The following is a 27299-nucleotide window of genomic DNA, read 5'->3' as shown; positions in this document are numbered from 1 at the left end:
ATGTTTGTTTATTAAACATAAATAGCAATTACACTAACCTTAAAATGTAACTAAATTATGAACACATGCTAAACTGGCAATCTTGACTTTGGATATTTAATCTGCATTTATTTATCCTCACAATAAGAATACTTGTACAATCTTTCTTATCATAGTACAGAAATAGTGTGTTTTATTTGTTTATTTTTGTAGCCAGAGTTGCTAATTTGATGTGATCTTGTTCAGGTTGCTGTTTACTACACCTTCATTATATTATTATTGTTAGTGTATATCTTAGATCCTTACATACTGTTTATTTTTATTTATACTTTATATCTGTTACTTTTTTTGGAGGTATAACTGGATCTTGATTACACAATTATGTTACACCTCATGTACCACATGTGATGCAAATGACAAAGTCTCCTTGAACCTTGAGATGGTGTAGGGGCAGGGCAGCCAACTCGGGACCTGAAGGTCCAGGGTTCAATCCCCAGTCATTGCACATCTCATGGTGCCTCTGCGCAGCTACAACTTACAAAGGTTGCCCACTGCTCTGCCTCATGGTGGATGGATTAAATGTAGAGAGCCAATTTTGTCATTGTATGGGAACATACAATGATGACAATACATTTGCATCATTATTATTTATGTTAATTTAAGCTTTTTCAGCTAATTCTACATTTTTGCACTAATTTAAACTCTTTTTCTATCTAATTTGTCAAATGTGCTCTCTCCACTTCCTTCTTTTAATTTCTTCTTTCTGCTTTTTTAGCTACTCAGCTGATTGTTGCTGATTTTGCTTTTCTCAGATAATTTTTACTTTTTTGTGCTCATTTCTGCTTCTTTCAGCAAACATGTTCTTTCTGCTTTCTTCTGCTAAACTAAGCTTGTTCTACCTTTTTAGCTACAATTTTAAAAAAGTTCTTAGCTCATTTCACCTGTTTTCAGATAAATTCAAGTTTTTCTTGGTAATTTCTGCTACTTTCAGCCTAATTAACTTCTTTCTGCTAATTTCAGCTTGTTATGCTCCTTTCAGCTTATTTCTTCTATTTTCAGATTTATCTGCTATTTCAGCTACTATTTAGCAGGTTTTTTATGCTAAGTTTAGCTTTTTCAGCTATTTCCAAATTTTTGGAGCTCATTGCAGCGCTTTCCACTTCCTTCTGCTCTAGCTTCTTTCTGCCTTTTCTGAAACTTTTCAGCTTTTTTGTGCTAATTTCAGCTTTTTTAATTGACTTCCTAATTTTTGTGTTCATTTCTGCTTATTTAAACCCAAATCAGTAAATATGTATTTTTTCTGCATGCTTCTACTAATTTAGGCTTGTTCTTCTATTTCAACTACATTTCAGAATGTTTTTAGCTTATTTCAGCTGTGTTTTGGCAAGTTCTTCGGCAATAAGCATTCACACTGCATTTTCACAGGAAATGCAATTTCTCTAGTTATTTTTAGTTTGATGTTAAAAGGCTGAACACCTCCATCCTGTGAGTTCAGACGTGATCGTTGCCATCAGCTGACAGATGTTTGGTCAAAAAGTGGTCATTGTGGCGACAGAGCCTCTCCTCTCAGAGAGTCCAGGCCTGTAATATTATCCTACTTACAAAAAGCACTCATATTCCACTCAGCCAGCCATGGAAATTCAATTCACACTAATAGTGCCCCACCAATAGTGTATCACACATGCCTTTCAGTTTAACTGCAACTGTTCCCAATTCAATTAGGCATCGAGCATGGAAAGTAGACTCTTTTACACATAGACGAGGTTTTATCCTTATTTTCAGTTCTGCATGCTGTTTCCCAGATGGCATTTAGGGAAATTGTGTTTCACCATAAAGGCAGTGAAGGTTGTGTGTCTTAAATAAAGCATGCTTGTGAGCCTGCATGTGTCCTGTGGTGATCCTCATCCCGACCTGCACTTCCTGCTTCCCTTTCAGCCATGATCGCCGCTCCACGTCGTTTCAAATGTGCCACTAAGTGTCCCGTTATCGGCCTGTAATGAGAGGAGCGACATATGTCCGGTCCTCCTGCTGCTCCCCGATAAGCCTCGCGCTCCTCCACCTCTTCCCTCTCTGCGCTTTCATTTCGCCCGCTAACAACCAGCCAGGAAAATAGTGCGGCACTTACTTAGTGACATTTACCTCGGCTGTTCCACTCGAGGGAGGGGTGCTGCAATAACAATCAGCATGCATTTAATTTAAAAGAAAGAAAGAGGGAAAAAACTCTCTTTAGACTCACACAGGCAGGGAGATGAAGCTTTCAGTGTGTGTTTGTGTGGAGGAGCAGACTTCCACAGTGCAACATTAATGCTAATCAAAAGAGCTGAGAAAGCAGCGGTGGTCTGTAAAAACACATTTTCTCTTGTCTTTTTCATTTCTGGAGGGATTCTCCTTTTTCCCCCTCCTCATCCTCCCCCTCCTCTCACCGCTGAGGGGTTTATCCCAAGAAAATAACATTTGTGGGAGTTGAATCTGACCCTGAATTTAATGCAGGCTTATATTCATGTCACTTTTTTCCCCTCCTTGCAGTGGGATAAATAATGAAAGTTAAGTTGTTGTAATTGATTTCTCTTCAGTCCACTCAACTGAATAATCTGCAAGGGAAACAACCACTAAGCTATTCATTAAAAGATTTGCCAACATGCAACTAATTCCAGGCTTACTCTGCAAAACATCACAGAAAGAATACAAACTTACAGTTAAAGCTGCTGTAATCTGGAACCCCTGTTTGAAACTGAGGGTTGAAAACATTGACTCAGTCTGTCAGCACTGTTCTCTCCCTTAAACTGCACACATAACATCCAACATTTCAAAATAATGAGGGTTTTATTGCTATACGCTTATTTATTCAAATTTCCCCAGTTAGATTGTCCTTTGACCTGACAGGACAGTATCCTTAATAAAAATAATATATGTACTTTAAATGCAATCATTGATGTCTTGTGCAATATCAACATTATGGCAATTTTACCAGCTATTTTGTTGTGTAATCTAAAAGTTTAGTTTTTCCCAGGAGTTTCTATGTGTCACAGCTCACACCCGCTCCATCATATAAAACGAAGCAGACCAAAGATTTTTTTTGGAACTGTAGATATGTTTTAACATCTGTGATTTCATAAAACTCTTGGCCACAACATATTTTGTTTACTTTAAACCAAAATGGCTAACATTGTTTTCTATCTGTTGTTCTAATCTGGTCATTTAACACATCAAAGTTCATGCTCAGTAATCCAGATGGTAAATCCAACTAAGTTTATTCAGGTCCTCTGGACGGTTTCCTTTTTTTTTAGACATTTCATCCTTCATCCAAAGGACTTCATCAGTCTGAGGAGCCACAAATTCAGTTGTTTTGGATGATTCACAGACATTGTGAGCCACTTTGGTTATGGCTGCCTCAGAGGAGTTGACAAGCCCCAGAAACCATCTTATCACCAGCAAACGTGTTGGTCCACTATGTGAGTGTGCTGCTTGTGGGACTGAGTTTGTTGTGGCTCCTCGGACTGATGAAGTCCTTTGGATGAAGGATGAAACGTCTCAACCACAAAAAAAAAGAAACCGTCCGGATGACCTGATGGAACTTTATTGGATTTTTACCTGGATTATTGCGCATGAACTTTGACGTTTTGAACCACTTCAGCTATGGCTGCCTCAGAGGAGTCGACGGGGGAGAGAGCGGGCCCCAGAAACCATCTTACCACCAGCAAACTGGTTGGTCCACTATGCGAGTGTGCTGCTTGTTGGGACTCAGTTTGTTGTGGCTCCTCAGATTGATGGTCATTTAACAGTTTTCATAACTTTACCTCACATGTGAGCACATTGTATGTTTCTGGACAACTTTATTTGGATGCAGTTCACTTTTTGCTCTGGTCCATTATAATCCAACAGTGTTTGACTGGTCGGAATAATATTTAGTTGTAGTGCCTAATTATTAATGCAGTAAGAAGAGTTAAAAGTACTGTTCCTTTTGTGGAATCCAAAGGTGTCCCTTGGCCAGAAACAGAATAAAATCCCTCTATACATACAGTAAACCTCCAGAGAGAGGCACCCAGGAGGCATCTTTACCAGATACTTGAACAACCTCATGACTCCTTTGGATGTGGAGCAGCAAAAGCTCTCATCTGAGCTCCTCCAGAATGACAGAGCTCAGAGCTCATTTCATCTGCTTTTATCCAGGGTGCTGATCTTTTCGTCAAGATCCACATGTTATGGCCACTGGTGAGTTTTGCAACATGGACAAACCATTAAATTAAGAGCTTTGCCTTGCAGCTTAGCTCTTACATCACCACAATGAACCAAAGCAACAGTGTCATTACTGCTAACGCAGCCACGATGCATCAGTCTACTCAGTTAGTTGAACACCTCCACTTGAAGCAAATATCATGCTCAACCTGGAGGCAGCATCTTACTTTTGTCCACGTCTCAGCATTTTTAACCCTTACTAAAGCAATCCAAGGAGTTAGACTGTGTAGAACTGTATAAATGAGCATTATTTAGACTAAGCAAAATATACTTTTGTAAATGTAGTTTTTGTGCAGGACTGATGGGTTAAATGGAGTTGCTTTCTGCTACTTTATTTATGAGCAGCTGTTTATGATATTTTATTCCTGAGCCCATCAAATCACAGTGTTCATCACTTATTTTGTTTTGTTTCCATCATGTTCAGTTAACATTTGCTTTCTTTGGATCGCCCAGCTCTGCAGATCTTTAACTCCTTGTTTCCTGCTCCTGCTCTGAGTCCTTCCTTGTTTCTTCTTTTTAACACAGACTCAACATCAACAAAAAGTAATATTGGAAACTAAAATGCTTTTTGTTTTAATGATTTATGTGCTTGTTTGTTTTATTACCGCTCTGATTTTCATGGAGGTTTTTTTTGTGTGTGTGTCCGACCGGTTTAGAACAGCTCAGAGAATGTTTACTAAACTTTTACATTATTATGGATCTGTTCATGTGCATATTCAACCAAACTCCCCAAACACTTGTATTTTCTCCTGAGATAAATATATCTCTGTATTCTGGAGATAAACATTTTAATGCTTGTGTGCATCTATTTAAGAGAGCTGTTCAGAAATAACTAGAAGTCCACATCCTTAGTGTTTCCTGCTCCAGAAGAGTTTCTCTGTTACTGTTCTTGAGCTTGTTCTCCATGCAGAAGCCGCCACTCGGACCCGGTTTGATCATCTTAATTACCTTTTTATTCAACAAGCAGCACTTGAGTTCACACAGTGAAATCAGAGTCAAAGCATGGCAGCCTGCACCCCTGCTGGCTCCAACTTAATATTGTTTACCACTCCTATGAAGATGTCACCAACAGCAACGCTGTTTTATCCACTTACAACATTTCAAAGGAGTGCAAAGGGCCCCGTGGGTGCTTAAAACCAGCTTTAAATAGTCTTCAGCGCTGATCCTCAGGGAATCGCCTCACGCCTTAAAAGACCTAATTTAATAAATTTGCTCTTTAGGCGTTCATCTTTTCGATTTGCATCCTCTTATTACTGATTCATTCACACGCAGCTCTTTTTTTGGGGTCTAAATATTACCCCTCTTAGCTAATGTTTAAGCAGACATGTATTCCTCTTTCAGGAGGACCACCTACATTAGTTTCCACTGCAGCTCCGTTCATTAGCACCTCGGTGATAATACAGCAGCTGTATGCTTAATGTGAGCACAGCTAAGTTTCTAATTTAACACAAATAATTCCCCTTGATCTCGAGTTAAATTTATGCAGAGAGCAGTGCTTTATCGTGGCTTGTCCAAGTAAAGTAAGTATACATAAAATGAATTATAAATGGAAAACTGTGTGTTTCAAGTTACCAGAGGGAGAGAGGGAGTGTGTGTCTCACTAAAGAAGAGAATATTAGGAAAAGCTGTGTGAAAGTTTATATGAGTGCAAGAACTGAATGGCACTATGAAGCGAAAGATGCCATTGCTGAGGGTAATGTATCAGAAAATACAGATATATATGATGTTACCTGATTAAAAAAAAACATTGGATAGACCACTGTGGGGAAAAGTTAAGCACATTTTCTTTCTTTGACCAAAAAAAAAAATGTTGCAAGAATGTGTTCAAAAAAGCTGCAAATATGAGCCAAAAGTCCCTTTTTCTTCAACAAAAGCATCAATAGATGTAACAAGAAATGCCCCACTTTTCAATAAATAATATCCACTAGTCTCTTGGGTCTTTTTCAAACCACTTTTCAGAAAAGTTCCAGTATTTTTTTAATTTTTGACTAAAAATTTTGTTGAAGTTTTGAAATAAGATTAATTATTTCCTGTTTAATTTTTCCTCTCAGACCTTTGAGGGCTACAACACATTCACAGAACTAAAGTTATATCTAATAATTATCCCCCACCCCCCCATCCCATTTCAAAGAAACAAACAGTACTCCAGTGTCCTCTGTCACTGAGAGATTTTGAAGAGGGAATGTTTGTAGTTTTCCAGATGAATGTTGTTCTGGACTACAAATGAACAGGGAATGCAAGTGAATGTTGTTTGTGCAAAATAATCAATTGGGTAGGAGTTACACTGTGTAGAAGAGCACATGGAGGTTGTCTGTTATATGGGGGGTCACTGGTGCCCATGTCCAGCCATCACTATGGGAGGGGTGGGGGACACCCTGGACAGTTCTCCAGTCCATTATAGGGACAAAATGAAACAAACAACCATTCATTATATCACTCACACCTAGGGACAATTTAGTTACCAATTAGTCTAACGTATGCTTTTGGTCAGTGGGAGGAAACCAGAGTACCCGGAGAGAACCTATGCATGCACGGGGAGAACATGCAAACTCCACCCAGAAAGGCCCCCAGCTGGGATTCAATCCAGTGATCTTCTAGCTGAGAGGCACCAAACTACCAACAGCTCTACCACCTGAGCCACCGTGCCACCCTATTTCATAGAATCTGATCTAAATTTCTGTCTAATTGGCCATTTTTTGTTGTTATTCATGTTTTGGTGGATTTGTAAGTGCTAACAGGCAGATGGTCTCATGATTTCTTCTTCCTTTAGAAGGGTCAGTCCCTGATGGAGCAGCTTAATCCCAAACAAGTACACTTCCCCCACCGAGCCTTACAAATCACAGCTAAAAAGTTAATTATTCTTACAAATTAATTGTTGCATTTTCACAAATAAACTGAAGCATGTCTCCATGCAGTATGTGGGATTTATTTCTGAATATTTGTGTTACTATGTGCTGGGTGGCAAGACATTTTTAATTGAGCTGTTGAGACCTATTTTATAAAAACAAACAATCCTGAATATATTTTATTAGAAATCTACACATCTGGAGATGATTTTTGCCAGCAATCATTATAATTCGTAGTGTGGTTTAATATTTTATTTTTCACTTAATTGAAGATGAAATAAGTAAAAATAGTACTGTAGAACTTAAATACTGTTTTACCTCTAAGAAGGCGAAAAGACAGAGATTATTTGTGAAAACAGAAATAAGAGGAACTATTGTTAAATTTGTGTGAAATTTCAGGCCTTTTATTATTCCAACTTGTAAACCCCAAATATATTAAATGTTTTCCTTACATAAACACCAAATAACTCCATTTTAGACCCGAACAGAACACTCCAACTGGCTTAGAATTAGTCAGCTCGATTACCGTGAAGCAACACATCATAAATACGTAAACATGTTTGTTAAAAATGAAATAATCCAAGTCTTCTGAATCAGCCATTCGCTTATTTTTAAAATCCTGATTCAAAGCCTGTGAGCTGTTCGTCTCAGTCAGTTTGTCTCTGGATCTGATTCATAAAACAGCTTTAGTTTTAATAAAAGCTGCAATCAGCTCTGACAGCCTTGACTTGTGCCAGTTTATGGAGCTGATATTGATCCTTTCTGGAGAGCTGTAATGTTGTTCCACCATGCACTTTTTTATGAGCACAGTTGCTGATGTTGCTTAGAAAAACAGGGTTTTGCACATTTCTGTTAAAGCAATATTTCACTCTGCAGCTTTGGTCCCTGACATTGTACATCCGAAGTCAATATGTGGTTAAAAAAGAATAAAATCTGGTTTATGGCAAATGTCATGTCAACAAATGTAAATAAAATCAAACTGTGGAACATTTATGAGCTTTTGGAGCTTCTATACATCCACCAATGAAAACCTGGTAAACCCCAAGGAGTTCCCTTGAACTCCATCACATGCCCAAATAAAATTGAGTGTTTCCCAGCAATTACAAACTCTGTTTAAACTACACTGGTATCAAAATAAAGCTAGCACTCAGGAGATTTCATTAGAAATATAAGCATCACATCAGCTGCTATTGTTTCGTAGAAAATGAGGATGGAATCCAGAAATAAATATTTTTTTCCTCTTGCCTGAAATTGTTTTTCTTGCATTATAGTATATAACTCTTTTAAAACTATGATGAAGGCTAAAATGTCTTGGAAACTTTGAAACAACATGTGGGCATTACTTGTGCAAAGATTCATGTGCTGAAGTGAACTATAGAGCAAGTTACAGAGGCGTTAGTAAAGAATTAGCTCAGTTTCTGCCCTTTGGCACAGGACGGCACAGTTTGGAACCATCTGAGAAAGTAGGATTTTTTAAAGGTTTTAAAATTCAACAATTAGCTTTATTTACATGCCTAAAACAGTTTGTTTATGCATCTTTTATAAATAAATCCTTATCTCTGCCTCTGTCTGTGGTGCTCAGTTTGAACATCTGAGCATTTCAAACCAAAGCTAGAAGGCCAGAGAGCAAGAAAAAACAGAATTTCAACTGAAAGTTATTGTAAAAATCAAAATGGACTTGTGTTTTTAATCATGAAGATCATTTTAAAAAGTCAAAAGCTCTAAAGTCAACTTTCAGCTGCTGAATAAAATTGACTGTTCAAGTCAGGAGAAAATATGAAACATAAATAAAATTGAAGCAGTTTGCTCTCACTCTGTCTCATATTGGTTAATTGGACCTTTTTACAGACATGTCACTTGAGATGTCTTGATGTTAGAAGATTGAGTTAAACAAAAATGAAATCTTCTCAGAGCGAGGTTCTGTTGGACTCACATTGACGACGTACCTGGAGCTGCTGCAGGACGCTGTCTTTGGGTTGGAGCTGATGTTTACTGCAGCTCTGCTCGTATGCAGCAATTATGTCTGTCAGGGTGACGCAGCGTTCGGCTAAAACAAGAAAAAATACATTTATTCAATGCTTGAATGTTCTAGACTAGAGTCATCCATCAAAAACCATTAAAATGAGGTAAACCAGAGTGAAAGATTAAAGGAGCTCCTTCCATCAAACGGTCAAATTCAATATGAACATGAAAATACTGAAAAACAAAAAGGTTTATTTATTTATTTATTTTTTTTTTTACTGGTTAAAATGAAAAGTTATAAAATGCTTCTAAGAAACTGCCCATGTGCCCAAAATCTAACTGCAGCGGTGTTTAAATACTGCTAGTTTGGTTAGAGACTAAAAACAAAAAAGGTTAAATCATGTCGTCTGGACCAGTTTCTTGAAATACGTTTCATCCCTCATCCAGAGGACTTCCTCAGTCTGAGGCCTGCCAACCAGATCCACATAGGTAGCCTTCACTGCTATGTTTCAAGCCAACCTCCTGTTGGAATCTCCGAAGTAGTCTTTTAACACTTTCAAAACAAACCCATCCAAATCAATCAATAAATGCAGTAGTCCGTCGTTTAGCGCTAAGTGAAAAACCACCAAGTAGGGATAGTAGTACAAGTAGTATATATACTGTATAAATAAAGGGTTTTAAACTCTTCCCACACTCTTTGCAATATTCTAAACAATGTTTCTAAACTCTATAAATGCTCTAAAAGAGCACAGCATGTCATGATGTCTTCTCTCGCTATGCTCTCTTGCCACTTGCCAGCGCTCTCGGCCATGCCCACTTCTCTGCTGCAGAGCAGAGATCGACATGCTGCAGGAGGAAGCTTCTCCCTGTATCTGTGGGCTACACACAGGTGCAGCAGGTGCTAAATAAGTTAAAATAATTTATTTTAAATTTTAAAAATCCATGCCAATCGTGTGGCTAATCCATCAATCAGCCAGTTGTGTGTCATGTCCAATCTTACTTTGAAAAACTGTGAAAGATTGAGTCTGCAAAAGTTGAGCCACAAAGTAACGAGGGACTACTGTACCACAATCAAATGTCTTAGGCCAGGTGGCCAACTTGCTATTTACAGAAACAGCCTGAGGACAACCAAGGCCAAAGTGGTTCAGAAAAAGGTTTGTAAGCTCAATCATCCAAATAGATGACGGTCATTTGGACCAGTTTATTTAAGTGAGAAACGTTTGCCCCCCCCCATCCGGAGGACTTTCTCAGTCTGAGGACTGCCAACCAGATCTGTCTCATAGGTAGCCTTCATTCATTGCTGTTTTTCAAGCCAACGTTCTGTTGGAATCTCAAAAGTAGGCTTGCAGAAACTTTTTTTGTTAGAGCCTAAGGTTCTGAATAATTTGTTATATTTAAATCCAGATACATGAATTCCCTTTGGGGTTAAAAAAAAACCCCTTAAATAGTCCTGTGAAGGTCAATAAAACACTGGATGAACAGTCATGGACCCAACTGACTCTGTTAATTTCAAATAAAACTCCAATGGTTTGTTCAAAATAAAAGTTGAAACCAAGTGAAAATCCCTATCTAACCCTGGACTACAGGGATTAATAAAACATGCAAGTGTAGCTCAGACTGTGTCACCAAGGACATCTAGCACAAAAGCAATTGCCAGATTTTATGAGTGAGGTTCGCCCACAGTGGTGACCCCTGAAGAAGGGAGTGTCCAAAAGGAAAACCTCTATAGCATGGTTAAATAATAATAATAAAGATAACTAAATAAACTTATAAAAACTGCTTTTACATAAGTATTTTAAGGCAACTGAAAATAAAGTCAACATCAAACATCCTTCTAAAGTTTTAAAGCTGCCTACAGTGAGATATTTAGATCAGCAGCAGATGCTTAATCATAAATTGGTCTTTTTCTGAATAAAATATTAAGTTTAAACAGTGACAAAGATAAGTGAGTTCATGCATTCTGTGTTTTCCCCTTTTTCGTCACATCCATAATGCTTTCATGTGTAAATAAACAGCAGCTCACCTGTTCTGTCAGAGTTCCTGTGCTCCGCAAAGCCTGAAACTATCTGCTCATCAGGAGGGAATGACACATGTTTTCCTCTTTTCTTCTGTTTTTTGGAGGGAAACTCAGCACTGTCCTCACTTTGCTCGCCACTGTCGCTAAAGCGTGTCATCTCTCTTTGGTTCCAACGTAAAAGTCTAACAGTGAGTTCAGCTCAAGCAAGAGAGGCTTCTAGTTTTAAAATATGGCCACAGATGCTGAAGTTCTCCTGAATCAAAGCAGTTTTTGTACAAACTGGAGAAACAACAGCCCTCTTTCAGCTCCGCTCTCCACTCTGTGGCACCTGGAAAGACAAGACACTAAAGAACCAATATCTTATTCATGAGTTGTGCAACTGGTTGCGGGTGATACCCAATATGTTGGTATCTAATGACACATTCAAAACATATAAGGCTTTGAACATTTACATACCTATTCAAATTCAGCCTTTGCAACTGCAGTCTGGAGTGCACAGATGATGAGCTCGGCAGGTGTGAAGATTTTTTTTTACTGCTTCATTAAATGCATCACAAATATTGATGTATTTTGATTTATTTATATAGAGAAAACAGCAGCTTCTGTTTGCAACAATCCAACATAATCTCAGAAACATGCTATAAAGGTTGCTGTTGCCATCAAGCAATAGATATTAGGGTTTTATTATTTTCCTCATATTTTGTATTTCATATAAAAAAAAACTACATTTGAACACATTGCACAGAAATGTTGAGAATTTGATGAGGATATTTGGGCCTACATTTGATTTCTACTCGAAAGCTAGTATCTGTAGATATCTTCTTCAATACTTTCCTAAGTCGGTGGTTCCCAACTCTGGTCCTTGAGGAACACCATCCTGCATGTTTTACTTGTTTCCCTGCTTTGACACACCTGATTTGAATGAATGGGTGATTAATAGGCTTCTGCAGAACTTGAGGAAGTAATTAATTCACTGAATCAGGCAGGTTGGAGCAGGAAACAACTGAAACATGCAGGATGCAGGATTATTAAGACTGAGCTGAATACAGCACCTGACTGAAGAAGTCTTTCGGATGAAAGACAAAACGTTTCTACATTTTTTTTTGTTTTGCTTTGCTTTGTTTTGTTTTTTGAATGACCAAAGGACCAGACTTAATGTTTTTTTAGATGCAGGAGGGTGTTCCTCAGGGACCAGGTTTGGGAACACTGCCCTTCTGCCAACATTAACTACCATCATGAACGTTGTAGGTGTCAGTAATTAGACACATTCATTAATTTAAATCTATAATAATAACATTAAAACAAATTTTGAAAAAGACACGACTTTTAAAAAAAATCGGCATCATAGTTTTGACACTATATTCCCCATGAGCATGATGTTCCGTGAACCTAAAGAAACCGTATATAAGTAAACCACAAAAAGCGTACTTATCTGCTGTTTTGTCGGTATAAAAACGTCCAGAACTACTGTGTTTACTTCATAGTTTGCTTTATAAAGATTGACATCAGATGAAACAAAAATCGCTGTTAAAACAAACAGAGTGGCCAAATTTTTGTGTAAAAATGTCTGATCTTTCCGAGTTAAGAAACAATTTCAGAGTTTTGTAGTGGACAGTGAATGCAGCTTTACGTTCGGGAAGTTACGCAGCGTAATGACCAATAGAGCGACAACGCGTCGTGACGTCATTTCCTGCGCGGTAGTTTTTGGTGAAAGTTCGGTCCTCTGAGATTTTTAGTCAATAATCAACCATAAACAACAAACTGACGGTGTGTATTCTACTTTTACCTAACAGAAATGTGTTTTATTTTCGTGGGAAATATATATCCAAAACTGTTTGTTGATAAAAAGCCGGGCGAAGTAACTGAATTGAGGCTACGCAGTTAGCATAAAAGCTAACTAGCGCTAAATCATGCCATGACAGTTTTGAATTCCCCCAGATATTTCCTGTTTATGAATAGTTGTCTTCTATTTACAAGAGGCTGCTGTATTTTTCTCAGGACGTACTTGTAACTAAGGCTGTTAAGTTGACTCAATCGACGTCAGCCTTGTTTCTGTTTTGTCTTATTTCTGATGTACAGTTAAAAAAGCCGTTTAAATAAGTCATCATTCATACGAAAGAAGGATAAAAACTTGTTTCTGTTTCAGTTGCGTGACAGTAAAGTCATATGATTTTGGTTTTTTTCAGATTTTGTTGCATAAAGTTCATTTTTTCTGATTTGTGCTTGCTTCTGTGGTAAAACCAAAGTCGTGATCATTACACTGAAACGTTTAAAATAAGTAATAATTTGTTTAAATAGGTAAAGAAGTCCCAAAACCTCAACATTCATTGGCTGCTGATTTGCTGTTTCCACTCAAAAGAAATGCTGAAGCTTCTATATTTATTGTAACAACACTTTTTTTTTTTTTTTTTTAAATCATGGTTCCACTAAGATACTCTAAGGTTTAACTTAGTTGGGAAACCCCATCTGAGCACCATCAAACTGGTTAACCCACTATGAGAAGGTGCTATTTATAAGACTGCGTTTGTTGTGGCTCCTTGGACCAATGAAGTCTTTTGAATGAAAGATGAAACGTTTCAACAACAAAAAAAATGTCCAGAGAAGCTGACTTAACTTTGTTGGATATTTCTACCTGGATTATTAGAATAGAATAGAATAGAAACAGCCTTTATTGTCCCACGGATGGGAAATTCAAGTAGGATGTTAGTTGGGAAGTTTTCATCTGGTCTCTTATCTTCTTACCTGTCACATGGGGAATTATTGTGTCACCAATTTACTGACGTCTCTGAATTCATCAGTTCAAAATCAGTACATCATTATATATCACACAATTTTATTATGTAATGTATTTTACAATGAATTGTTTTACCAGTTTTTAAGTTAGTAACTGCATAATTGTTGCATGCTTGTATTTCTAAGGTTTGAATTATAGCTAACAGCTTAATCCACTTTTTGAGGATGCACCAACCTTTCCTCCAATACAGTGCACTCAGATTTTGCTAGAGCTGAAGGTAAGTGTTGGGAGGTTAAGCAGTAGGAAGCAGCTGACCAATCACACCAATCGGCTTTTCATTCAAATTATTCATAAGCAAACAGCTGTTCATGAATTATGCCTTGGGAACTTTTCTTTGTAAAGTATGAACTGTCTTTAACAGCTCTAGCTGTGCCTTTCAGATGCCTCCTAAAACTAAGGCGGCGGGGAAAGGCAAAGCACCTGCAAAGCGGAAGCTGGCTGAGGAGTTTCCTCCAGGAGAGGTTCTGACAGACATGGGAAAGAAATCCTGGAAGCTGGGTGCTCCAGTCGGCAAGGGGGGTTTTGGGCTCATATATCTGGGTATGAGTAGCGCACTGTTAATATAGGCATTGCATTTCTTTGTTATTCATCAGATGTTTTTAAATGAAACCTAAACGCTGCAGCATTTCTAATAGTTTTTTCAAATCTTTTTAGTGCAGTTGTCTAATGTGCAGTTCTGAAATTCTTTCTTTTCTCACCAGCTGAACAAAACACTGAAAAACCGGTTGGTGCTGATGCTCGCTACGTCATTAAAGTGGTAAGACTGAGATGTTATTAACAGTTTTGTATCTTCCGGTGAAGTTTATCTTAACAAGCAGACAACTGGGATGTTATTCACTTTTTTTAAATTTTTTATTGCTTTCTGCTTTGAATCAGTTTTCAAGTGGTGAAACTGCATATATTTCTGCTTCAAAGTCTTCGTTTTGTACTGTGCCATGGTTAGGTTGGTCATTTAAAGAAGGTCCAGAAAAATCAGAGCTGCTTCAGAAGTGAATAAAGTAAAACTAGCCTGTGAACGTAATTCACTTTAAGATCTGAGTGAAATCTGCAGCCAGTGAGGTTGTAAATCAAATTCACAAATACACAACCTTATAAGTGACAGAAAGGCAGGCATACAAACAAAGATGGTTCTTTCTTGATTTTAATTGGTGTTGATTGTCAATCATGCACATAGTGGTAATTCCTAGTGCTTAAACAGACGTCAGCTGGACTTCTTCTTTGGTTCTTAAGACATTTTCACGGTCATTCAAAAAGTGGGGAAAATGAAAGGTAAAATGGACTTTGAGGCTTTTATTGTTGACTTATGAAACGTCATCGCTGCAAAATCTCATCTGCAGTCAAAACAAACCAATTTTACAAACAATAGGCTGAGGTAAAAAATAAAACCATAACGTTCTGGTCAACTCTGTAATTAAATACAAATCTTCAAGACCAAAGGCGCTCAGTTTGGAGAGATGGGAAGAAATTCTCATGGGTGATCTGAGTTATCTGGAAATATTAAAGTCATAATTTAATATTTAAAACTATGACGGCGCTTTAGGGCCACGCAAAAAAAAATTAAATAGCCATGCTAAGAAAAAAAATATTAAAAGCCATATATATTTTTGTTTTACAGCTTTCATTTATTTTTTTCTCCACGAGTCGGATCCACAAAGCGTCCTGTCAATCATTCCAGTAGGCGTGTCAGCAAATGACCAATCCGAATCTAAATGAGTTGTAATATTATCCGAACTCCGACAGGATAAATCAGGGTTTACCGCATTTTAACTGTGGTACAATGAAGAATGTTGAGCATCTTTTTAAGCTATACATTGGAATGTGTTTTACAAAAAGGAGGTACTTAATCTGTTAGCGCATCAGATTATTATCAGTTTCAATTCTGTTCAGTTTATTTATATAGCGCCAAGTCACAACAGAAGTCGTCTCAGGGCACTGAACAGTATCAGGACTTTGAACCTGATTACAGTAAGGTGGTCCGCTCTGATGGGCTGCAGCGCAGCTCTTCAGGTAAGGAGCATTTAGCTTCGAATTGGTCATTTGCTGACACGCCTACTGGATTGATTGACAGGTCGCGTCGTGGATCCGACTCGTGGAAGAAGAAAAAAATAAACGAGAGCTGTTAAAATAAGTCTCGTACAACTTTATTCTTGTAATATTAAGCCTATTTGACTATTCTCATAATACTATGACTTTATTCTCGTAATTTTATGGCTTTTGTTTATTTTTCTTAGCGTGGCAATGTAATTATTATTTTTTTCTTAGCATGGCCCTAAAGCTCTATTGTATAAAACAACTCATACCTCTAAAGAATAATATCCGTTTCAGTAGCAGTGTATTGTGCATTTTTTGCATGGCGTCACTTTTGCATGTGCTTTACGGCCTGATTGGCAACAAGTGTTGCACACAGGAAATGTACTGCAGTAAAGACATTTACTGCTGTTATGTACTCCACACAACCTTACTTTTAAAACATCTGGATTGTCCCTTTATGTCTTTAGTTCGCTTCCTGTTTATTTGTTGATTTTGCCAGTTTAATCCAGACTATGGTTGTTGTTCTGCAGGAGCCCAAGGACAACGGACCACTGTTCTCTGAGCTGCATTTTTACATGAAAGCTGCCAAGCCTGACATCAGTGAGTCACATTAACATTCACACCATCAGAGTTTGTGATCATAACAACGGAGCGTCTGCATCGGGACAAACAAATAAAAGAAAGCCAACTTTCTTAATTAAAACGACCGTGTTGCAGCAGAGGCTCAGAAGGGCCCTGAAGTGGGGGTGGAGCTCCGTTGGCCCCCAGGCCACAGCTTTGCATTTTATATAATAACAATCCAAATGTCAGTCTCCCCTGACAATTAACTGTTATATTACTAAGGAACCAAAGACTCATATTTTATTCATGCAGGAATGTCACATTGTTGGTAAATATTTGTCACAGCAGCAGGTTAGCTTGCAGCCATGCTGGACGCCCCCCCCCCCACAAACACAAACGCACACACACAGCTTAACATCACCCACATACACAGGCAAAAATATCTTCACAACAAACTTTAGCAGCTAGTCTTTCTGATTTACAAAGTTTAGGTTTTAAAGTCTCTGTGTTGGTGAATTTCAGCAGAAAATATCCGTTTCTGACCAGTTTTCTCTTGTGCTGCAGTTCAGAACTGGATGAAGTCCCACAAGTTAAAGCATCTGGGGGTTCCCAGGTACTGGGGCTCAGGTCTGCATCAGAAGGAAGGAAAGGGGTGAGCAGACGACTTGAAGATTCTTTGTTTATATAAATAACTTGAATTTGTTTAGGATGCATTAGAGAAGCGGAGCGCTACGTCTGTATCATCTTAGCTTGCTCATCTGTATTGCACGCTGCTAGCTTTGTGCTACATATTTAAGACGCAAGTGCTATTAGCAAAATGCTCTGCTATATTTGTCCTGATGCATGCTCAGGTAGAAAAATCCAAAAAAGTTCAATCTGGTCCTCTGGACATTCAAAAAACAAAACAAAGCAAAAAAATGTAGAAACGTTTCGTCTCTCATCCGAGAGACTTCCTCAGTCTGAGGTGCTGTATTCAGCTCAGTCTCTTAAATAGCACCTTCTCAGAGTGGATCAACCAGTTTGCTGCTGACAACCAAAACCAGCTGATCACATGGTCAAGAAGAACCATCAGCTGTCAGCAGCAAACTGGTTGATCCACTCTGAGAAGGTGCTATTTAAGAGACTGAGCTGAATACAGCACGTCAGACTGAGGAAGTCTCTCGGATGAGACGAAACGTATCTACATTTTTTTGCTTTGTTTTGCTTTTTGTTTTTTTGAATGTCCAGAGGACCAGATTAAACTTTTTTTGGATCAGCTATATTTGGTTTCTCTGGTTGGATTGCTGCTGTTGTTGCTTGTTTGTTTATTTTTTGGTTGACTAGTCATCTTTCCTGTGTATGTCCTATTTAAATTAGGATGTTAGTAAATATTTTTTTTTTTACCTAAAAAAACCTCCGTCTTGTCGAAGCTCTAAAATTCCCGGTTGAAACCCGTGCCTTTGTGTAAAAACTTGTTTTTCCTCTGCAAAAATATTTTTTCGTTAAAAGCTTTGTGTGAAAAATGCTATGTTAAAGAGCTCAAACCACACCGAGCGTCTGTCATTTTGAGAACCCCCAAAAAAGGAAGGAAATGGCTTCCCTTCCATTGTTCTTAAAGAGACACGCTGCTCGCTCCCTCACTATCCGTCCATCGCTTCAAACAGTCTTATGTTGCCGTCCGGTGGTCAAAAAAGGTACTACACGCAAAACAAATTAAACAACATTTCTTCTTAAATTTGACAGTAATTACTAATTATTGTCAAATTTCAAACAATATTATCATTTATCAAAATAATTTCTGAGACCGCCCAGCAAAATTAGTTATCCTGACAGGCCTAGTGTGAAGATAACAGTGTTTGATGCAGAGTGATTCTTAGGTTAGGTTTATTTGTCATATGCAAAATCAACGCAAGGTCAGCAATGCAATGAAATGGTTAGGATGAGAAGAACTGGCTCGACTCGCCAAAAAGAAAACGAGATATCAAAGCATGCACCAAAAATACTGAAAACATACTAAAAATACTACTAATATATTAAAAAACATATTGAAAAATACTATTAACATAAAAAACAACCATTAAAAAATACTACTAAATTACTAAAAAACATGGCACCAAAGTTGAAAAAGAAATTAATCTACAGTGTGATTTGGTTGGCAGCAAGGTTCTTTCAACATCGTGGTTCTGTACTATTAGCGGCATGGTCTTGGTAGCAGGTTTTGTTATGAGGTCCGGTTCGCCGCTTGGTGGTAATAACGACTGCAGCAGCTGCCCTCACAGACCGCAGTCCAGAACTGGGTCCGGCAGACAGAGAACATCGAGAACATCCAAGGTTTCCCCGCGGAACCGAACGGGTCCTTACAGTTCAGTCCGTGCAGACAGATGGAGGATCATGGAGACAGCCGCCATGACAGGCCAGAGCCTAAGCCTGAGGCTGGAGGGGGGCCAGGAACAGAACCATGATGGCAAGGCAGCGGCACACAAAACTCTACAAGTGTGTCGCGGTCATACCCGTACCGTGGTGTGCATTGTAGACGCAACAAAAGTTAAAATAAAAAGAACCACAATAAAAAAAGGTAGAATCAAAGCGAAGCTCCTGTCATTGCTTCCATTCTGCGGCGCATGTGACGTTTATAATTCTGACGGTTACTCCAGACTTGCAAAACATATCAAGCCTTATCTGGAACCTCTGTGGATGATCTAAGTATGGACTTATAGTTTATAAAGCCAGGGTTCTGAAATTAAGCTTAGTTTATGTCCTGGTGCATGCACAATAATCCAGGTAGATAAATCTAACAAGGTTAAGTCAGGTGCTCTGGACACGCTTTGCTGAAGCATTTCGTCTTTTATCCAAAATACTTTTTCAGTCTAAGGAGCTGCAACAAACTCAATCTTATAAATAGCACCTTCTCGTAGTGGATCAACCAGTTTGCTGCAGACATCTAGAACTAGCTGTTCAAGGTTCGTTCTTGTCATTCGCATCACATGTGGTCACATCACATGAGTTAAAATGAAATCGTGTACTTAAGGTCCCAGTTACACCCCAAAATAGCAAAAATATAAAGTATTAAAAGAAGCAAGTGCATACAAGGATCTAAGATATACGCTAATCAATAATAATGTAAAATACAGTGTATTAAAGAGCAGCCTGAACATGTAAAAGGAGGACCATCAGCCTAACAATTGGTTGTTAATACCCTGATGGCTGCTTTCTATTCACAGAGGGCTGAGTGATGCAATAATGGCGATGTAACAACACATTTTTTGAGTGAAACCGCAGCTTTTCTGCTGTGGTTCAGCCGTTTATTTACACAACAGCCCATGTTCTCAGTAGAACCAAAGGTTTCTGAATCCAGGCCTCAGAGTGGATGAATGTGGACCGCAGACAGTTATTCTGCTGTACAGACTGTGTGTAAAGGACCTCTAGCTGTGTTTTTTAACGTTTAGGACGTCCTCTGTTCCTGCAGGTATCGCTTCATGGTTATTGACAGACTTGGCACGGACCTGCAGAAGAAGTTTGAGGAATGTGGAAAGAGATTTCCCAGGAAACTGGTCCTGCAGCTCGGCCTTCGACTGGTTGGTCGTCAAAAATTATGCATTTTCTGTTTCTGATTAGTTTTTCTTGTCAAATTTCTAAATAAATTTAATGTTCGATGGAGGGGAAATAGGGTGCCATTCTTTTAAAGAGCACATTAGACAGGATTTACTTTGTTCTAACAAGAGATCCAAACTGTCCTGTTTTAGCTGGACATTCTGGAGTTTATTCACGAGAATGAGTACGTGCACGCTGATGTCAAGGCGTCAAACCTGATGCTGAGCCACAGCGATCCAAACCAGGTCAGTACCAGTAGAACCATCATGCTGCTGCTTGAGCAAAATATTAGATGATGTTTCAGAAGTTCTGTTTTCAGGAATCGGAGGTGCTTCTGTGACCGCAGAGATGTTTGTGATGTTTGTTACACACTCGTATCGCTTCAATAGATTCAATTAAAGTCTGCTGTGTGTGTGTGTGTGTGTGTGTGTGTGTGTGTGTGTGTTGAAAAACTGGGAAATTAAAAAGCAACAGCAAAGAGCTTTTTCCACCAAACAAGGTGGGGGCAGGGACAAATATTTAATTTGGGGATTAATAATGTATCAGTGGTGTTGTTATTAAAGAGCTAATTATAAATGACAATTTAGAAATCAGCCCCTCAGGATTTTAGCGTTAGGTAGGGTGGCTGTTTGTTAATTTAATTTTTATTCTCTGAATACCCCTCAGTGCTGTAGCTGAATGGAAGTTAGTTTTTTTTAAGGTAGAAGATGGTATTTATTTAAAGGTTTCAACGCTATAAGACCAGACTATATTTTTGCACTATATTTTTCTCTTATGAATAGTCGTGAGATTTCAAATTTGTTGGCAGCATTTGTGACCAAACCACCACGTGTTTGTTTACCTTTGAAAACTGCAAAAGTCAAACGTTAAATGTATCCGTCCAGCAGAAGTTTTAAAAAGACTCATGGTTTTGAATAGAATAGAAACAGCCTTTATTGTCCCACAGATGGGAAATTCAAGTGTAACAGCAGCAACAGATAAAAAGATTTTACACAAAAGTTCCTAAATGTTAATAAACAATACAATATATGAAGAAATAAGATAAACAATATCAATAATACTGTTCAATGCCAAGCGTTTTGGCTTTATGGTGCTCCACTGCCCTGCGGGACCCCTGATATGTTTTCCTGACAACTCTTACTCGTTCTTTCTCTTCTTCAGAGCTGAAAGCGTCCTCTGCTGTGTTGCAGGTTTACCTGGTTGATTATGGGCTGGTGTACAGGTACGCTCCCGACGGCAACCTCAAAGAGTACAAGGAAGACCCAAAGAAATGTCACGACGGTACCATCGAGTTCACAAGCATCGACGCCCACAAAGGAGTATGTAGGTACCCCCAAATATAAAACAATTGGAGGGCACAACTGACACGTTTAATTACCAAAATAAAATATTTAGTTTCTGGGATAATGAGTCAGTTCTGTAGCATTTTTACAATTTTTCAAAAATTTTATTCATGTCACCATAAATAAAACTCTTAAAAATATATTTTTCAAACAGTGTCCTTGCCAAACAGCCTGCAGCTCAATCATCCTTTTTTTTTTTACACACATTTATACACAACTATTAACAAAATCATAGAGGACAAATGAATGTCAGAGGAGTTTATCATCAGTCACTGCAGGTCAGAGTGGGCCATTTATAATCAGCTGGAACATCTGTTGCCAGAGCACTACTAAAAGGTTACAGCTAGAACAGATCGTGTTGTGGTGTAGATGCTGAGCAGCACATCAGTTTCATCATGTTACAAATGAAAACTATTGATTTGTCTTATTTATATACAAAAAAGGAAGGTGAGGTTCTCCGGACTGTTCCACAAAGAGAACCCAACATCAAGCTCTTTGAGCTCTAAGCATCTTCTCTGGTTTCTTTTGGCCCAACAGCTAGAACATCCTGTCAGAGGAGGATGAAAAGTTTAATTCTTGTGATTCATATTGTTACAGAGCTCAAGCATGTATGAGCTACAGTCTGCTGCAGTTCATGTGATGTGAACAAAAAAGGTCTACCTTCAACTACCGTAGTTTTCGGACTATAAGGTGCACCGGATTATAAGGCGCATTAAGCGAAACAAAACAGTCAAATGAGTCAAACTTAGGGCCGGACAATAATTCAATATCGATATATATCACGATATACTTTTATTCTATAACGGTGATATGAGTTTTAAGCACATTTTCGATATTTCAATATGATTACAGCGTTTCACTGACGCATTTCTTTTTCTCTCCGGGTTGAAGCGGCTGCTTCAGTTTCAACCCGGACAGAAAATAGTCTTATAGTCTGAAAAATACGGTAGTTACAAGAACTATAAAAAGTTTCCTGCGATCTGAAAACTTGAGTGACTCTTGACTTCAGTATTGTGCAGTCTGTTACCTCAATACCCCGCTAAGTCAATACAATTTTTTATTTTTTTTTTGGTAATTTGAAGATTTGATGAAGTATTTTTCGACGTATATGACCACTGGATGGATCAAAGTTTCTGTTTAAGGAGAAGTTTTCTGGGAATCAGATAAAAATTTATCTCATCTCAAAATGGGAAACAAAGCAAATGTTTTCTTTCCAGAACGTTGTTATGAAACGGTTCATAACGATATTAGACTGTTTTTATTCTGTTATATTTTAGTTGTGCACGGTGTAGGTCTGCAGGCTGATGTGCTTGTTTGGCTGCAGCTCCTTGTAGGCGTGGCGACCTGCAGATCCTGGGTTACTGCATGGTTCAGTGGTTGTGTGGGCAGCTGCCATGGGAGGACAAGCTGCAGGACCCCCAGTATGTCAGAGACTCCAAGATCAGGTGGGGCACACACCTGCAGGAAGAATCAAAGCTACAGATTGTCACGGGTGGAAAATTCACCTGAACGTTTTTCTTCACAGGAGCCAAGAAAACATCACAGAGTTTCTGTCTCAGTGTTTCTCCCCCCAGGACAAGCCAGGTATTCACAACAAACACGCTGGGTTGACTTTAAACGTTTTCACGGTCGTTTAAAGTGAAGCCGGAGACACCGACGGTCTGATTTTAGACAGACGTCCACTAAGACGCACACAGGAAACGTTTCGTTCCAGCTGTAAACGGCTGTTGTGACGTTTGTCGTCTCTTCGCGGTGATTCTCTGACCTGAAGGCAAAGTGTCGCTTCAGACTGAAGAGACGTCGCAGCTCCTTCCTTCTGCTTGGCTGAGCACAAACAAACTGTTGTTTACAACTCCGTCTGTGTGTGTGAGTGTGTGTGTGTGACCGTGTGTCACATCTGCGGAGAGTCGCTCCAAACAATGAAGCGCGACACTGAAACCAGAGCCGAGCACGAGTCTGACAACAGGGGCGGCGTGGAACACGGCGACGCTCGGGGGTTATTTCTGAGTACAAGTTCATCTGCATAAACACAACAACGCATTTCCTGCCAAACCAGGATGAATGCGAGGCTGGACTGCAGCTTGTTGATTTGATGTATACAAAATAAAACAGGACTCATTAGAAACAACTAAAGAAAATACTAATTGGGTTTTCAGAGCTTGTTTCATGTCCTGATGTGTAAAAACCTTTTGTGAGCGTTTATCTGACGTGTAGCTGTCGGCTCATTGTGACCTGGTGCACCATCTTGTTCCAGATGAGATCCAGAAGTTCATGGAGGAGGTGAAATCTCTGGGATACAAAGACAAACCGCCGTACGAGAAGCTGCGCTCCATCCTGCTGAACGGACTGAAGGCCATCAAGGCGAAAGATGACGGCCAGCTGGAGTTTCCACCTGTCAGTGAAGCTCTGGCACCTCCAGTCAAGGTCAGGACACCGACACGCCGAGGCAGGCAGGGTTCAGCTCGGGGTTCAGCTGTCCATCAGCAAACACATCAGCTTGATATCTGGAGTGATGAGAAGCTCCTCACCAAGACGATCGGAAGCTGTGACTGTGGAAAGTCCCAAATCCTTTAAGATACATCATAGCAATAAAATTACAAATGCATAATTTTCCCACAAAAAAGGTGCGTTATGAGTAAAATACGTTTATGAAATTAGTTAATAGTGTGAATGTTTATGAAGCATTCGCTCTATTGCAATCCATTTTTCTTCCATATATTTTTTGGCGTTATTCTCATCCCGCAGTTTTCAAGCTGTTTCAACAAATATCAAATCGTTCAGCTCTTTCAGGACAATCCTGCTATGACCTTTGGTATTGGTACAACTTTAGCTTTTTGAAATATTTAGCCTTTTCTGCCATTTTTTTTTTCTCCTGGAAAATTGAGTTACATCCTTCAAATCTTTAGCTCAGTTTACAACCTTTTACTGCTCCTTTCTGGTTCAGCTTTCAGCTTCCTTGGGTAAATTTAAACAAATTTTCAGCTAATTTAAGCTGCTTTTTCAGCTGTTTTGTGATCCTTTCAGATTATTTCCCGCTAACTACTACATTTTTGTGCTTCTTCTAACTTCTTTCTGCTAAGTTCAGCTTGTTATGCTCCTTCCAGCATATTTCAGCAAGTTTAAGCTTTTTCTACAATTTCACTTACCATTTAGCTGTTTATGCTAATTTAATAATTTTTCAGCTAATTCCACATTTTTTGCACTCATTTCAAGATTGTTCAACCTAATTCAGTAAAAATATGCTCTCTTCACTTCCTTCTGGTAATTTAATCTTCTTTCTGTTTTTCAACTACTTTTCAGCTGTTTTTGCTAATTTCAGCTTTTTTCAGATAATTTACACTTTTGTGCTCATTTCTGCTTCTTTCAGCAAACACATTTTTTCTGCTTTCTTATGCTAATCTAAGCTTGTTCTACCTTTTCAGCTACCCTTTTTTTTTTTTTTTTAGCTATTTTTAGCTGTTTTCAGATAATTCAAGTTTTTTGTGGTATTTCTGGTACTTTCAGCTTGTCATACTCCTTTCAGCTTTTTCTGCTCATTCAGCTACTTTTTAGCCATTTCATGCTAATTTTAGCTTTTTCAGCTCATATCAGCTCCTTCCACTTCCTTCTGATATGTTAAGCCTCTTTTGGCCTTTTCAACTACTTTTCAGCAATTTTGTTAATTTCAACTTTTTAAACAAAATTCCTTATTTTTGTGCTAATTTCTGCTTATTTAAACCTAATTCAACAAATATGTCTTCTTTCTGCTTTCTTCTGCTACTTTAGGCTTGTTCTTCCATTTCAGCTACATTTCAGCATGTTTTTAGCTAATTTCAGCTGTTTTTCAGCACGTTCTTCACCATTAAGCATTCAAATTGCATTTTTGCAGGAAATTAAATTTCCCTCATAATTTAAATGACATAAACTACATGGCATTAATTTTCATAGTTTTTTGTTTTTTTTACTTTCAGATTTCTTTTTTTATATATATACATAAATATTATTCATGTTGAGATTAAGTCGTTTGTGTTGCTGAGGTGGCTCTGGTTCTGTCTCCCTGTGACACTTGCTCTCCGTGCGAATGGCACTGAAAATGCCACCGGGGACGAGATGTTTCCAACAGAAAGGTTAGCCGGCTCCGGCGCTGGTTATTCTATGTAATTATCCCACCAATCTGTTCCCCTCAGCAGGCGCCGCGTGGCGATCCTGAGACGGCAATTGTCAAAATGGAGGCAGAAATGGAAACTGGGAGGAGGTGATGACATTCGATAAACCCTCGACTCTGAGGACGTCGTCGGTTTCTGTTCGAGACCACTCGCGCTCGCTGATCTCTGTGTGATGGACAGAATAAAAACTGAACCAGAGGTTTCTGCAAGAAAAAACATGTGAATCAGGCGTCTCAAGAGAGCAAGAGCTGTACTTGACCTTTGACCTCTCCTTTGACAAGGCATGTCCAGGTCTAAAAACCGCACTGATGATAAATAATTATTTACAATATTTACAATTAAAAGTGTTCTCCAGTGGATTGAATGATAAAAGTGGGGCAGCTGCAAAGTAGGCAAATGATGTGCACAGCCTGGAATACAGTTTAGCTTGTCGTGCACAGGCTAATAATATGTTGTGACTTTCAAAATGCGGCCCGATGGCTTGCTGTAAAGCTAACAGAGGATTCAGTGAGACAGTCGACACACTAATATCTGCTCCTAAAACTGTTTTTTTACAGTGCTGCATAAGATCTGTTTCTTACCGTGGAGGATTTGTTGTTTTTCTATCTAGAAGACGATCAAGAGAAAGAAAGCAGCTGAGAAAGTAGAGGACAAAGACGATGATGGAAGTCCGGTCCAAAAACGAGCATCAAAGATAAAAGGTGCGCCTCCTCTCCTCTAACGAGAAACTTTGCTGTAAATGCTCAGAGCAAAAATATTTATCCAGCTACTCAAACTGCAGCAAGGCTTCATTCAGTGTAAAAAATGTTCAGAGCGGTTTAACTCTGCCGGATTGTCTCTTGCAGAAGTTAACGGCGTCAAGAAAAGTCCCAGAGCTGCTCCCAGACCTCGAAAGGCCCCTGTGGCTAGAAAACGGGGGGACCCCAAATCCACCCAGATGTCACCTGGACTCGCCAAGACGTCCAGAGGAAGGAAGAAAACCACTTCGTAACCGCCTGTTTCTGCACTCCTTTATTTCTTGTTTTAGTTGCCTATTGTTTTTTTTAGTTAATGCGTGGTTTGAGATGTTTAAATGTGACGCACTTCTGCAAACCTGTTTGAAATAAAGATAAAATTTTAAGTACGGTAGTCCCTCGCTACTTCGCGGTTCGACTTTCGCGGACTCGCTCTATCGCGGTTTGTTTATCAATCAACCTTTATTTATACAGGTAAATCCCATTGAGCCTCGAGGACTCATTTACAAGAGAGACCTGATTTCAACAAAGAAAGATGACAACAATGGACAACAGCAACAACAATAAGCAGTTATAAAAACTCATACTACAGTTTTTTTTTTTTTTTTATTTTTTTTATTTTTTTTTTTTTTTAAAACAAATAGGATGGCTAAAAGGAAAAAGGTAACAAAACCAAAAAAACTGCTAGATTCCGAGACAAATGTATAAAACTAAAAACAGGAACATGTCTGCATTGGTCCCTGCCAGGAGTCCAACAGATTCTTAAAGCCACTTGGAGAGGTCAAGGTCGAGACCTCTCTAAGTTTAAGTACAGTACTGTACATATTTTCCAAAAATAAAGAATTAAAAAATGTGCCGCCATTTTGTAGTTTTCTTTCATTAAGTTTTTACTGTTTTGGCTAGTCTAAAGAACTGCATTACCCAGAAGCTGTCAGTTGACTTCCCAGAAGTCAGCACTGCTTCCAACTGCTGCTTTCTGCAAATGGAGGGGAAGTTTTGCAGCAAAGTCAGAAGTTCTGTAAGGATAAACTCACAGGACGGACAGGAAAGTCTCAACTAATCCTGAAGATGAACTCATCCT

The 27299-nt window shown here is 38.7% G+C and overlaps 2 protein-coding genes across 2 annotated transcripts in view; one reads left to right on the top strand and one right to left on the bottom strand.

Annotated features, from left to right (window-relative positions):
- si:dkey-288a3.2 (protein phosphatase 1 regulatory subunit 37) overlaps nt 1-12522 on the bottom strand; it is a 55468-nt gene extending 42946 nt beyond the window's left edge. The window contains exons 1-4 of the mRNA XM_037694787.1: nt 12518-12522; nt 11497-11526; nt 11047-11201; nt 9008-9108 (exon numbers count right to left, since the gene is read on the bottom strand). Of these exons, the coding sequence (XP_037550715.1) occupies nt 9008-9108; nt 11047-11201; nt 11497-11526; nt 12518-12522 (291 nt within the window). The remainder of the gene's footprint in view (nt 1-9007; nt 9109-11046; nt 11202-11496; nt 11527-12517) is intronic.
- Nucleotides 12523-12712: 190 nt separating this feature from the next.
- Nucleotides 12713-26476, top strand: vrk1 (VRK serine/threonine kinase 1). The gene is made up of 13 exons (XM_037694561.1): nt 12713-12807; nt 14215-14374; nt 14536-14591; nt 16396-16465; nt 16991-17078; nt 19872-19980; nt 20149-20241; nt 21187-21319; nt 22664-22784; nt 22865-22923; nt 23594-23763; nt 26095-26185; nt 26330-26476. Exons 2-13 carry the CDS (start codon nt 14215-14217, stop codon nt 26473-26475), a joined length of 1296 nt encoding a protein of 431 aa, XP_037550489.1. The 5' UTR covers nt 12713-12807; the 3' UTR covers nt 26476.
- The last annotated feature ends 823 nt before the right edge of the window (nt 26477-27299 follow it).

This window comes from Nematolebias whitei, chromosome 21 (genome assembly GCF_014905685.2).
Source record: "Nematolebias whitei isolate Nwh7 chromosome 21, NemWhi1, whole genome shotgun sequence".
In the NCBI taxonomy this organism is placed as follows: Eukaryota; Metazoa; Chordata; class Actinopteri; order Cyprinodontiformes; family Rivulidae; genus Nematolebias; species Nematolebias whitei.
This window is presented reverse-complemented; position numbering and strand designations above follow the sequence as displayed.

Bases quoted from the DNA above. Each gene is read 5' to 3' on its own strand.
- vrk1 (XM_037694561.1), top strand. From the start codon at position 14,215: ATGCCTCCTAAAACTAAGGCGGCGGGGAAAGGCAAAGCACCTGCAAAG. The intron at 23,764-26,094 runs GTCAGGACACCG...TTTTCTATCTAG, and splicing joins CTCTGGCACCTCCAGTCAAG to AAGACGATCAAGAGAAAGAA. The intron at 26,186-26,329 runs GTGCGCCTCCTC...TGTCTCTTGCAG, and splicing joins ACGAGCATCAAAGATAAAAG to AAGTTAACGGCGTCAAGAAA.